The 13763-nt window shown below is 45.4% G+C and overlaps 1 protein-coding gene across 1 annotated transcript in view; it reads left to right on the forward strand.

Annotated features, from left to right (window-relative positions):
- clstn2a (calsyntenin 2a) overlaps positions 1 to 13763 on the forward strand; it is an 80729-nt gene that overhangs the window by 38671 nt on the left and 28295 nt on the right. The window contains exon 2 of the mRNA XM_029130980.3: positions 2902 to 3024. Within this exon, the coding sequence (XP_028986813.1) occupies positions 2902 to 3024 (123 nt within the window). The remainder of the gene's footprint in view (positions 1 to 2901; positions 3025 to 13763) is intronic.

Raw genomic sequence — 13763 nt, forward strand, 5'->3', positions numbered from 1 at the left:
GTAAAACTTGCGGAATAAATAACAGGATTTAAATGTCATTTCAAAACTTTTGGAGGGATGAATACACTGTATGTGATAGATTCTCTGTCTTTCTATAACTGTTAACTTTCTTTCTTCCTTTTTTTGCTTCTTTCTCTTTGACTTAATACCCCTCCCTTCTTTCTATCATTACTCACTAGTTGTGTGGTTGTTGTCCTTGCCTTGTCATTGTGGTGTCGCCTGTGGACAGACGACCATTCCATTGCAACATCGTCCAGATCGAATAAAGTCTTAAAAAAAACAAACGGATGACTTACATTGATCAATACATAACATGATAATGCTTGATATGATCTGGGACCCAAATGAAATACAGATATCATCTAGCTGTGTCCCTACACTGCTTTTTTTCCCATCAGGCTCAGGTTCAGGGGAGGAAACTAACAGATATGCCTGTTTTAGTGGCAGAACGGACAACGTGACAATTCCCTGCAGCAACATTATTTATGGGAAACACTGTGTCTGGGTGTCTTCCTTCATTTTAGTCATATCGGATTGTATCCTAAGCTCCACCTCTCTCTTAGATGCTTTCGTCTCCTAACTGAATTAGCCCTGGATAATGTGCAATCTAATAGCGCACAGCCTGCAGAAAATGACCAATGACAGCAAGGACCAGGAGCAGCGTTACTAAGTCTGTTGGTTTTACACCACTTTGGTCCAAACTGAATATGTTTATGTTTTACAGGAGAGTTTTCATATATAATTTAAATAAACATTGCATTTGTAGAGCATGTTAATATCCAGTTCATCAGAAGGAAAACATTATTAATATGGGCATTATTGACAGGAGACACCCAGATCAGAGTCTGTCTACAGAGTCTTTGCTGTTGCATTTGGCTTTTCTCTTAAGTGCAAGCTTACCTCCGTTTTTTTTGTTTCTACCGTGGCTCAGGATGTCAGGGATGAATACTTACACACGTCACTAATGGCTTTGCAGTACCACATGTCATGAAAACCATTTTGGAAATAGCCCATTTCCGCGGTCTGATGTGTGATCTTACCTCCAAAACAGCTTTTATATAACTCTCTTTAAAGAGTCACCGCTCTGCTGCTTCAACCAACACCCAATTTGTTTAGAATAAATGTGAGACCTTGAGCCCGAAATTGAACCTGCCATCCATGAGTAAACTGCTCTAACTGTGGGCTGCTATTAGACTTACTGAAGACATCTTCAAATGTAAATGAAATGCTGTGTGAGCATGATGGATTAATATGTATTTACACTGGCAAGCGCGAGCACACAGGGATGAAGAATCACTTCAATAACGCTCATTTTTATAGTCTGTTTTATAGTCGCCCCAGCGCCTCAGACTAATGTGCACTTGGTTTTGAAGAGTCTTGTATGAGATTGTTTCAGTTCATTTCACGTATCTTTTGGGTGGAAATTTAGCTAATACAGAGCCGTAAATCCAGAGGAAGCTGCAAGCATTAGGAGGAAGCTGTTCTCCACCTACGATACATTAAAAAGTCCTGTGAGCGGCTGTGATTTAACACGCTGATTTTCACCCTTTTACAAGAGAACAATTCCAGGTGTAGCGAGGACTGAAACAGTGGAAGACGGAGCCCCGCCTTCCAGCAGAGCAGAGTCGTGCTGTGTGCTGCAGTGCTTTATATCTCCTGCGTGTGCATGAGATGAGACTCCTGGAATGAGTAATGTCCTCCCTAGTGGTTGTCTGTTGCTCCCTATAATCCACTCTCCGCTCTGTCTCAGCGGGAGAAGTCCCATCATGGACACGGCGTAAACAGGTTCAGTAATTACATTTTGCTTTATGCCGTGAAACTGAGAAAACATCCAAAGTGCATTAAATAGATCGTTTGGTAAAAGTAGATGGTTTAACTACTTTCTTCCCTGCAGCCTTTTTGCTTTCCTCAACATTAGCCGAGCATTGCAGCATGTCAACATATCAGGTGACGAGGTCCTGAGTTTTACGACCAGCGATTTAGAGGACGCACACTAGTTTATTGTATTCAACAGGGGTGATAACGACAGCAGCGTGTTTCCTCCTTTTCCCATTTCACGTCGGCTCTGGTGCCTCCACTCGGAGAAAACCACTAGAATCTGTCCAAAGAGACAAGATGTTGTGTGAAGGGTTCGGGAACACTGCGGCGCGTTTGAAATCGCTGCCAGCTGGACGTGTCATCTGCTCATTGGCACGAGACGAAGGGTTCCTCTTCAGTGAATTGAAAGGTCAAGTTGACATCCCGGCTCCCTGCAGAGACTGACCAACAGCACACCAGAGATTCCTGCGTGCGTGTGTGTGTGTGTGTGTGTGTGTGTGTGTGTGTGTGTGTGTGTGTGTGTGTGTGTGTGTGTGTGTGTGTGTGTGTGTGTGCATCTACATATAGTTGTTCTTGCAAACCGAGTTAAAAGCTGAGAAAAGGAAACGAGGAAGCGCTAATGATAAAGTGTGAAGCTGAACACAGAGTTGACTGCTGTCATTAAGCGTCAGTCTGTCTGGGTTCAGAAAACAGCTCAGAGAAAGTTTTGTCGCACACAAGAAAGTGTTTGAAGCTTCTCCAAACTCCTGAGAATCGTGTTTGTCTGCATGGGTCGGCTTTGCTGCAGCGACCTGGTTTACTGCTCTACCCCTGTACATCTTATTATTATTATATTATTGATTTGATTGACCATTTTTACATGAATGCTTCCCCTCTCGTGTTCATAAGCCACTGGTGTGATCCCACTGTCATTTGTTAAAGTGGGTTTTTTTTTGTATACTCGACTCAGTACATTTATATCCACTGAAGGCCATGTTCTGGCACAAGGACCCGGCCCAGTGCATTCTGAACTGCTTGATTTAAAAGTGCCACACTGAAGGAGACTGTAATGTTAATGCCAACTTTCCCCCTTTTTCTCCACAGTGAACAAGCACAAGCCGTGGATAGAGACGTCCTACCACGGCGTGATCATAGAAAACATGGACACCGTGCTGCTGGACCCTCCTCTAGTAGCTCTGGACAAGGACGCCCCGGTGCCCTATGCTGGTAGGAAGGAGTCTGTCTGTCTGTCTGTCTGTCTGTCTGTCTGTCTGTCTGTCTGTCTGTCTGTCCATTTATCCATCCATCATCCATGTCTGTCTGTCTGTCTGTCTGTCCATTTATCCATCCATCATCCATGTGTTTCTGTCTGTCCGTCCGTCCGTCCGTCCGTCCATTTATCCATCCATCATCTATGTCTGTCTGTCTGTCTGTCTGTCTGTCTGTCTGTCTGTCTGTCTGTCTGAGGTGCTGTGTTGGATTGTTCACATTGAATACTGTAGAAACCCAATGAAGTGACCAGCTCCACCTCCACTGATAGTTTAGTTGCTGAGCTCACTGTAGAGAAAGAGCTACTACTACATCCTGGTACAGCTCCCTCCAGGACAACCCTGTCTCTGTAACAGCTCCCATCGAAGCACAGCGCTGCTCGGCTCGTGTGCACTCGCTGTAAGCGAAGCCCAGCATCGTTAGAAAACCTCGTCTGCCGGCGACTGTTTGGGAGCTGTTTGTGTTGTAACAACCGCGATGCTGCAGGTGAACCGGCGCTGACGGAGACAGGACGGGCGGACGCGCATCGGCCTGTTACATTTAGACAAAGTGTTCTGAGACTAAGAGGCAAACGAAGAGGCTTTTTGGCAGCTAACACTTAACAGCTCATTATGGTAAAATGGCTGCTATTAATCCCAGCGCTGACAACCATGGAAAACTGATACTCAGCTATTTTCCCTGCTTCTCTCTCTCTCTTTTTTTTGTTCTAATGCCATAATTGCATCGTTTTGTGTGTTACATGTGAGCTGTTGTGTAAATAATGGGTAAAACGAGTGACCTTGAAGGGAGTGAAACAAGTCAAACGCTCCTCCTCACGGGGCTCGCAGGAACTTCGCTGCATTCCTTCCAGACATAGTTTCTCTCCGATCCCGCAGCGCCGACTTATTCACAGTCCGTCGCTTTGCCTCGCGGCCAAATCCGCGATCCGATGGCGGTTTCCGCGATGCCACGGCGAACAAGCAGACAAAAGGGGAAATTAATGCTGATTGTCCCTTCTTCGTGATTAACACATTGTTTGTTGGCTTGAGAAGGTCACGAGCGGTGAAATATTGCCGGGGAGAAAGGAATCGGTTCCGTGCGCTGGCTGCTGACTGGTGATATTTCTCCCCTTGAATGTTTTTTCATTGTGTGCAGCCTAATGAATGAAACCCATACAATGGCTACCGGGGAGACTGTGGAAAAAATGGCCATCAAAAGAGCAGCTCTGTCCCAATTTATCTCCCTTTGCAATTGTCTGCTGCTCCAGCTCCAAGGGCTTCGCTCACTAACTTACACCAGCCTCCTCCTCCTTGTCGCCGAGTCGCTTCTCTCCAATCTTCATCTCAATCGGTGACTTTTTCCTCCACCTTGTGCTGCATGTGTTTTTTTTTCCCCCGCTCCTCAGTGCAACGATCGTTTCTGTGTTTTCTCCATCTTGACACTTGGCTCCTCGCGAGCCCAGATGCAAGCAGCCACTTATGCACCTCAGACACTCATCAATCCTGGTTTTGTTTTGGTGCCGTGAAGGAGCGAGCTGTCCTTCTGGCTCCACAATAATTGCAGTGTGAGGCTTGTTAGGTACCCGCGTTTTTCTCCTCCCTTGCATCTTTTTTTTCCTCCTCATCACTCTTCATTCCCTCTTTCATCCATTGGCCCCTCCGTTACTTGTGTTTCATTTCACATTCCCTTATCTTTCTCCCTTCTTACCTTCCCGCACCTTTTAAACGACATCTCCTTTTTCTCCTTTTCCTTCCTGTCTGCTCGTTCTGCGGTGCCACATTTCACTTTGATGTAAACTACCCACATCAGGCCTAACTTGAATGTTATAGGCTGAGACAGGCATTCTGGAGACAAATTGTTATTACTCCACGCCATGATGGCATTCTCCATCCTCTGCCCCAGCACCTCCCTCAGTGCAAAGGTGTGTGGGTTGAAGTGTATGTGCTGATCGAGCATTCTCAATCAAATTAGCATGAGAAATGGTGCCAGTGGACTCTGGGGTACCGCGAGGCAGGCAGGCAGTTTCATTTACTTATTCTTTATCTCAAGGCCACAGTCAACAGGCACAGATTCGCCCCATTCATCACCTCAGCGGAATAATGCACTGCGTGATACATTGTTTCCTCTGCTCAACTCACTTGGGGTAAAGGGACAAAAGTAGTGGGAGAATCGGAGGAAAATGGAGAACGGGGGAGTCGGGAGTTAAAACAGGGGCAACAGATGCTCACTGGAAATGAGAGATGGTCACGAGGAGAAGCTGCCACCAAAATTTGTTTGTATTTGTGTAAATGGATCCTGTCTTACGTCATGTTTATGAAGTGGAGCTTTGTACTGTACAGTGTGATCATCATTATTAGAATATTTGATCATTTTATTCTTGATTACAAGAATTTATAGTTTACTCAGGATGCGAAAGCAACTTCCTTTTCTCTCCTGACAGCTCATAATATGCAAGAATATGTACGCGAACGCTTCCACTTAAACACCTGAAACGTGAGAGTTACCGTACGTTTTCTAAAACGTAGCAGCTTCACTTCTTATTTCCAGCTTACATTTATATTCAGTGGGCCTTTTTAATTTCCCCTGTTCTTTTGTCAAGGATAAAGAAATTAGCCGTACACTTAATTAGCATTTCTGTCAGAGCCATATAACCCCGCACACACGCAGTCATAATCCATTTACTGCTCGTGGAATGCTTCGGAGGATATAGGGCTGAGTGGGATTTTGTCATGTAAATCACGCTGCTTAACTTAATGAATCATGGTGATGGACAGCTGAATAATTGTGAGTGAAAAGTTTGAACGTTGCTGCTGTTTCTGTCTGAAACAATCGCATCACATTCTGCCAGCTGTTGCAGTGACACAAACAGGAAGTGGTTCGTAACTGTCTAGTTCTGTTTCCAGTCATTACTGAACTACTAGACAGATAGAGTCCTGCCTGATGCTCTTTTGTATTTGTTGTAACAGACTGTTATTTTTTTTTTTTTTTTTGCCTCATTGCTTCGGAGTATCTTTACGCAACAGCAATAGTTTCACTCCCTGTCTGCCTACAGTGACTTACTGAGAGTGAAACCGCACCAAGGTGACAAAAGTGGCGGTGCTAATTAAACCGTAGGACGCGGCGAAGCGGGAGCTGTGGCACACTTCAAAGGTGGTGCGACAGAAAAAGAGGAAGAGCAGCGCGCGGGTGGGGGTGGGGGGTGTTTGGGAAAAGGGAAGCGGGAGCGGATGAAAGGGAGGCAAAAGTAGACCCGGCAAACGGGTGTGTGCGGCGCGTGAGCGTGAAGGCGACTGATGCGGGACGATAAAGAGAGGACGTCCCATCAAAGGATAGGATGGAGCCGGGCAGGTGTCCGTCCGTCCGTCCGTCCGTCCGTCCGTCTCCGCCTCTCGTCGTCCCGCTGATCTTTGTTCCGTCCCCTCGCGCGGGAACATTTCCTCACGGCTGCATCAGCTGTGAGGACGGTCTGTGAGGCACATCAAAGCGAGCTAATGGAAGATCCGACGCCTACCTGGAAGCTGGATGTCCCCGCTCTGCTCGGCGTTAACGGGCCACAACGAGACGAGGAACGTTTTACTTTCCAGTTAATCTTGTCCGTTTTTATTAACCCCTCATTAATAAGACGTTAACGCTACAGAAATCCAGGAAAGGATTAACAGCAGGTCCCGCGGCTGGGTGTGGTGTGAAGCCTTTACTCCTGGTGATGATCATAACAGTGACATATTATTAATCCCCTCGGGCTCGTTGGTATAGATCATAGATGATGGCGCTGCTACAGAGTTTATAAGAGTCTTGTTTAAGGCTTTAACCTTGACGTGGGGCCGGGACATGAACCACCGTCTTGTGACTCCTGCGTCTGTGACTCTTGTGATATTCAGGTCATCTTTTAGCTCATTCTTCTGTTTCCGGGGCCAATTTTTTTTAGCCTCTAAGGTAAATGATACCTCCCCGAAAACCAAGATATGGGTGCTGTAACTACTGGAACTCACAGATTTAGAAGCTCCACAGCCGAATACGCCGAGTACTTGGACCTACATGTGTTTAGCAGACACGCATTAAATTTCCAGTAAAAGCCGCGTTTGAGCCAAGTATCTGAAAGTGGTAATGTGTTCAGTGTCCTCAGTTGTGAGTAAGTGGCAAATAAATCATATTATTATCTTATGGCTTGGTTAAATGTTTATTACTGTGCTGTTTTGAGTTTGACATTTTTAAATAAAAGGCAAATGAATAGGGGAAATAAGGTCAGTTTACAGTTGGCTAAGTCATACAACTCCCATACAAATTGCACTAATACATTATCCAGCAACACTTATCATAACGCTGCCATGTTCTGCTTTGTACTGCTTCCAGCTACAGTACAAAGCAGATGACACAACACGCAAGTCCTCTGTGGTTGTGGAGTTGTAAATGTGAGTTTGTATCTCCCCTCCACGCTTCTCTTCTTCGACTAGAACAGGACGCTGTCTCTCAGTGAGCTGTCAGAATGCATGTATTGATATCTCCTCCTTGCCTTAGGACATGAGCTTCAGCTCTGCACCTTCTCGCCCGCCTCGCTGTGCCTGCTCCCAGCAGGACACGCACGTACTGTGGAGCTCTTTGTCCCCATCTTTCCTTTTTGTCTCTCTCTCTCTCTCTGTCTCTCTCTCTCGCTCTCTCTCTCTCATTGTTTCCGTTCTCATCCGACATCAAAGTCATTTCTTCATTTGAACATTTCCACTGTGAAAATGTTAATTTTTCCTAAATTAAATTATTGACTTTCTTCAGAATAAATATCAAAGAAGAGCAGATTTAGCTCAGAACAGAATATCAGCATCAGTAATATTTGCTTTATGGACGCCAGCTTCCTGATACTTGTTCAGCTTTTTATGGGTGATAGTAAAAAATCAGCCAGATATTGGAAGTGGGCTGTAAGTAGGACAGTAAACTCAGCAGTCAACATCACAGATCTTCATCAACATATATTAACAGTAATGGAGGCTTAAGAAACATTTCACGATGACACACTTAACAGGAGCATCAACTGTCAATCAAACCGAAGCCCGTCCTCATGCTTTATTGAAGCTAAGTAACTTTCCAATTGAGTTCACTCGCTTCAGTAGACACTGGTTGAACTTCAGATCAATTCCAACTGATAGGTCAGATACTGTAATTGTGAGAATCTGCAGGAATGAACAAACCAGGAAGGAGTTAGTGTAATCACCTCACAAAACAAACGCACACAAAGGGCAGGAGCAGGCCCTGACCTGAAGTTAAATTTCAGGCTGAGAAGTCAGGTGAACTGGCAGAACCCACAGCAGGAGAATAAAAGGTTTGGGCCGAAACACACAGTCGCAGGAACAAAATGGAAAACAGGCCGAATCCAAACCAGAAGAGCCCGGGGCAGAGTTCAGGAAGCAGGAGGAAAAAGTCAGACACCCGGCTCACGATGCGGTCAGTACTGGCTTTGGCTGCTGGCTCATGTACTAGAGTGGGAGGTGGTGGTGATGAGGAGGAGACACAAACAGGGCAGGGTTCTCTTCTTAAGACATCATGTCTGTGTCCTTAATGAAGAGAATTGCAAAATCAAAAATTGGGGGGGGTCACACAATACTTCAGTATATCACCAGCGTAAACCAGCATCTGATGCTCGTTCTTATAGTGGATTCATTTAGATTTTCTACAGTTGAGTGGCTGATTGGCTCCATGTAGGGTGGTGGAATAATAACCTGTCCAGTAATACTTTACCACAGGAGCTTTGTCATAACACACAGGCTCATAGCCTCTTATTGATTTTCCAGAGAAGCCAGTGCCCTCCCTTATTAGCCTATTAGCCCCTTCTCAGTTGTGCACTGGATTCATCTCGCATCTCTTGACACTACGTGACGATTGTCAGTGCTTTTCGGTTCGTAATGATCTCGGGCCGTGGGTGCGTGTGAGATCGTGACGCTGTTACTGCTCAGAGGCACTTTCCTCACCACCAGAGAACATTTCAAACAGACATGACGCGGCCGATAGAACCGTTGAGAAGGCAGTGGTCGGTAACAGGCAGCCAAAAATAAAAGCAGGCCAATGCGGGTTATGGATATGGCCTGTGTATTTGTATACAAGCTGTTGCACAGGCACCTAAATAACTTGCTCAGAAAAATCTACAGTAATTGGAGTTATTTAGAGAAAACTTTTAAAGTGGAGCTTCTTTTTCACAGTGCAAACACACTTTTTTATGTCGGGATTCTTTAGTCTTGTATCTTGTGAAAAGCCTCTCAGTCATGTTTATCTGTTACTGGTCAGCGTTGACTCTAAGATGGTTTCTATCAAATAAGATATCCTCTGTTGGGGTTTAGGACCGTCGCCCCATAGCAGGGAGGTCCTGGGGTCAAACCTGTGGACACTTCATGTCCTCCTGGGTGGGTTTGGCATACGTTCCTTCCCCCGTCTTGCTTTCCTTCAGGTCCTCAGTTTCATTCCCCACAGTTCAAGACGTGCAGGTTAATTGGTGACTCTAAATTTCTTGAGGTTCAATAGTTTGTCTGTCTCTGCGATAAGTGATAAAGATAAGGGGAGGATTGAGGTGAGGCAATCAGGAGGAGCAGGACAGTGTTATAGGAGGGCAGGAAGTAGGTGAGTCTAAAACTAAAGGAAGGTTAGTAAGTGAATCTAGTGTTTATAGAAAAATCTGTACATTTTCTATTGATAGACATTTTTATAATAATTATTTATTGTTTTAGCTTCTTGCCGCCTTTTGTATTTAAATAGTCCTGCTGCTCTGCAGGGGACAGACGACAGCCGCTGGAGAAAACCTGACACGGGTGGAATGATGCCGCAAAGTTCAGCCTCTCATTTTAAGATAACACACCTAGAAGGAGCCGCTCTTCAAGGATAGAGCACTGACCCGTGGTCCTACTGCGAGCGGGAATCACTTAATGAAATGTGCAGCGAACGGCGTCTGAAACTAATCCAGTAATTCTGGCTGTTCTATGGCGCTCGTTCTCTGTCTCCCTGACAGTGGTCTGACGGGGCTTCAGTAGCCTGACAGGCCAATTAGGCGGCAATTTGCATATCGTCCTCGCTCCATTTGCCCGCTTCATGTGAGCATAAAATAGGATAATCTGACTTTTGGACCCGTGTTGGACACGAGAGTCACTCGGACTGCGTTTATCTTCCTCTTTCCATGACTCCGCCCTCCTAACGCCGCTCCATCTCTCTCTGTATTGTCATTTCAACACACCCGTGTTGTGCTATGACCTTTCCCACATCCTTTCTCATTTATCTCACCCCCGACTTCAGCCTTTCACCTTCTCTCCTCCTTCATCACTGCCGCGACACGCAAGATGTCCGCACATGTTTATTGCTGCTTTTCCATGGAAGCCTCTAATTATAGAAAATATTTTCCCTAGAAGCGTCTCTTCATGATACTGTATAGTCCGTGGCATCTTTATTTAGACTAGGTTTAAAATTGTATTGGTTAAAGTGACAAAACTGTAATTTTCATTCAGTGATGTTTAAGCTTGGAGACCTTTGAAATCACACCCACACACACGTGCACACTCTTTAAAGACATGACCTCTGTTTATCAATCATTTGTAACATCTTATGATTCGATAATTGAAGTGTAATAAACACACAAAGCTTTAAGTCATGATGGTTTGTAGCAGCCTTGCTGTGACATCTATTGAAACTGTGGCTTGCCATCTACTCTGTGATATGCTGTACTATGATGAATGTGTTCTGCTTCTTTTCCTGTGTTAGAATGCTTCTCTCCCCTCTCTTACTGTACCATTATCTCTTCTCTGACATTCATTAGCCAGTATTTTAGTATTTCAGTCAAAGCGGCCCATATTCACTCTGCCCCGCTCTAAAATGCCCCATGTTTATTGCCAGACAACTGTTGGAATGATGCTGTTAAATAAATTAGATTTCATCCTCGTGGTTCAATCTTCTTCTAATTAAGTGCCTCAGACACACAAACACGCTCGCGCATAACCTTAAGGCAGAGTGTGTTCTGCTGGACATGGGTCTCTGGGGTCAATTATGGCGGTGTAATGATTCTAATTGGCTAATTTTCAAGCCATTACCCTGTTTTATGTCTCAGACAGCAGGTTGGAGTGATGGCCGGCCCGGCAGCGGGTGATGGATGATAGTCAGAGCCAGAAAGGAGGAGTGGCGTCATTAGCGGGGCTGTGATGTCACTGGGCCTGTGCTCAGGGACAGAATGGAGGATGTGAGGCTGCCCTTGACGGCATTGTGAAGGCTGTGAAGTCGAGTTTACAAGCGTACTTCAAAACAGGATCAGGCATGCTGTATTTTGTGGACGCGGAGAATGTCACATTTTTTTTAAAACCCGACCGCTACTTACATGTGTCATCTTGGTGCCAGCTCTGACACCCAGTCAGACAGGGCGTAATGAGACCTTGCCTCATGTTCAGATTCCTCTCTTACACTGTCACTTAAACTATCTTCTCCACGTCTGCTTTTTTTTTTTTTTTTTTTTTTTTTTACAGCGGGTCGCCGCATTTCTTTTCTTCACTTTTCTTCTTAACTTCTTCGCTCAGTGCGTTTGCTCACATTTTGGCATTTCAATCACCGCGCGGGGCCAGATCGCCTGTGAAGTGGTCCCACGGGATGTGACAGCCGCGCCAGCGAAATAAGATTTCTGCACGTCTTCACCTGCCACTGTGCATTCTCTCAGCTGTTCGGACCCAAAAGGAGGCGCACTCACTTTTCCAGAAGTGCCAGAACATTTGAAAGGCAATTTCAAACAAGTGACAGAGTAATGGATGAGGGCAGTGAGGGCCATCAGTCAAGTGCTGAGCAAATCTAAGTCAGAGTTCTTGCTAACATATACTTAGAAGCACTCTCCAGTCTTCTCACCAGCTGCATATGACCCAGTTTTCTGCTCAGAAACTGCCTGAAATGTCCAATAATAAAATTCATTGTATAGAGAAGATCGTCCACCCGCAATTGTGTTATACTTTTACTAAATGATTCAGAGACACTGTATGATTCTGAGAGGTTTAAGGAAGATTTTGAGGAAATTAGGATATCATAAACACTGGTACCATTACATATTCATAATCATCATCCAAGTAAAGTCTAAAAGTCTAAAAACGCTATAAACACCAGTAATGATGTTAATGCAAATTAAACAGCAGCTATTAGTTGTCATCACTGGCTATGCCTGTAATAACTGTGAGAAAGTAAGCGAGAGCGAAGGCATTGGAAATGTAGAGAGAGACGGGGGAATAAAGAACGGTCCCACGTTCCTGTCGCCCTGCCTCCCACAGCACAACAGATGAAGAGCGTCTAATATCACCGCCCTCCTGCCCTTCTAAGACCTTTCATTGACCTTTTTGTGTCATTAAATGCTATCACAAGTGGGGCCGTCACTGCGAGGTGAGGATTTTATCAACTGGCTGCCATGCTCTGGTGTGATGGAGCAGAATTCATTATCAGCGGCGCTAAGCTAACGCATTTAGCCGCGCGGCCCGTGCGAGCGGAGAGGGCATTAGCATGCACACAGGCTGCCGCCGCCTGCCCAGGTTCACACGGTGATTCATGCTAGCAAATTTGTCCAAATAAATGGAGCTGTTCCTTCTTTAAAAAAAAAAAAGAGGCACCTTCGCGTTTAGCTCGGCTGAAAAGCTGACAAATGATCAAACATGACAGCGACGCACGCATGAGCTATCGCCCGCCGTCTGTTATGACAAACATAACTAGCGCGCGGAGATCAATGGGAGACGACAGATTAGGTTATCTTAGCCCGCGCATCATATCAAAACTCCACCGCTCATTAACTTCTCCTCTCTGGAGATGTTTTCTCTGAGTTTACCTTCGTAATGAATCATGTGCCGCCCCCCACCCCCCCGCCAACACGTGTGACTGACGCTTTGCTACGTGTACATTAGCATGCGCGAGGTCTCCACCTGTCAGATCCCACTGACGCGCCTGCTTTCTGTGTTGTGATGCTATTCTTACGGATCTGTGTTACGGGGGGATGATGAGGAAAGAACAGTTCAGGTGAGATGCTGGTTTAAGAGATACGGCCTAAAATTCAGATTTCTACTAAGTTCAACAAAGCAGCTGGTGAGAAAGATGACTTTTGCTGCCATAGCTTCAGTGATAAAATCCTGATCAGATGATATAGTAGTTACACGAGGGAGCTCTGCTTTGGGCCTTTGTCTGCTTATTTCATAGTAAATGGAGTTCTTAGTTAGTTTCTTTTCAAGTAAATGTCAGAACTATTAATGTAAACATACTGCCACTAAAAACAGCGCCTTTTCAAAGACCTGTTGCTCATTTGCATCTCTGTAAGCTAATTGTGTGAGCTACATCAGCGGCACGGTTTCAGTTTGATATAATTGTGTGTGTGTGTGTGTGTGTGTGTGTGTGTGTGTGTGTGTGTGTGTGTGTGTGTGTGTGTGTGTGTGTGTGTGTGTGTGTGTGAGAGACGGTCAGAGTCGGTTTGACATTTCCAGCTCAGAGGCTCGCGCCGACGCCCCGCTGTACCTGCAGCCTGTGATTATCAGAAGCCGACAGTCCGGCGGAAGGGCGCAGGAAAATCTGGGAATGAAAGGCGACGCGGCGATGGGAGAGCGTGTGTTTCAGTTAAGAAGATAATGAATACGTGGCATTAGGCATGAAAAGGTTGGCTACAAGAGCAATTTGACTCGGTCAAAGTTCTGGCGTTTTAATGAGACGCGGACCTTTTTTCGCCTGACGTAATGCAAACGTTGCCACGGGCA

The sequence above is a fragment of the Betta splendens genome, chromosome 17, assembly GCF_900634795.4.
Source record: "Betta splendens chromosome 17, fBetSpl5.4, whole genome shotgun sequence".
Classification (NCBI taxonomy): domain Eukaryota; kingdom Metazoa; phylum Chordata; class Actinopteri; order Anabantiformes; family Osphronemidae; genus Betta; species Betta splendens.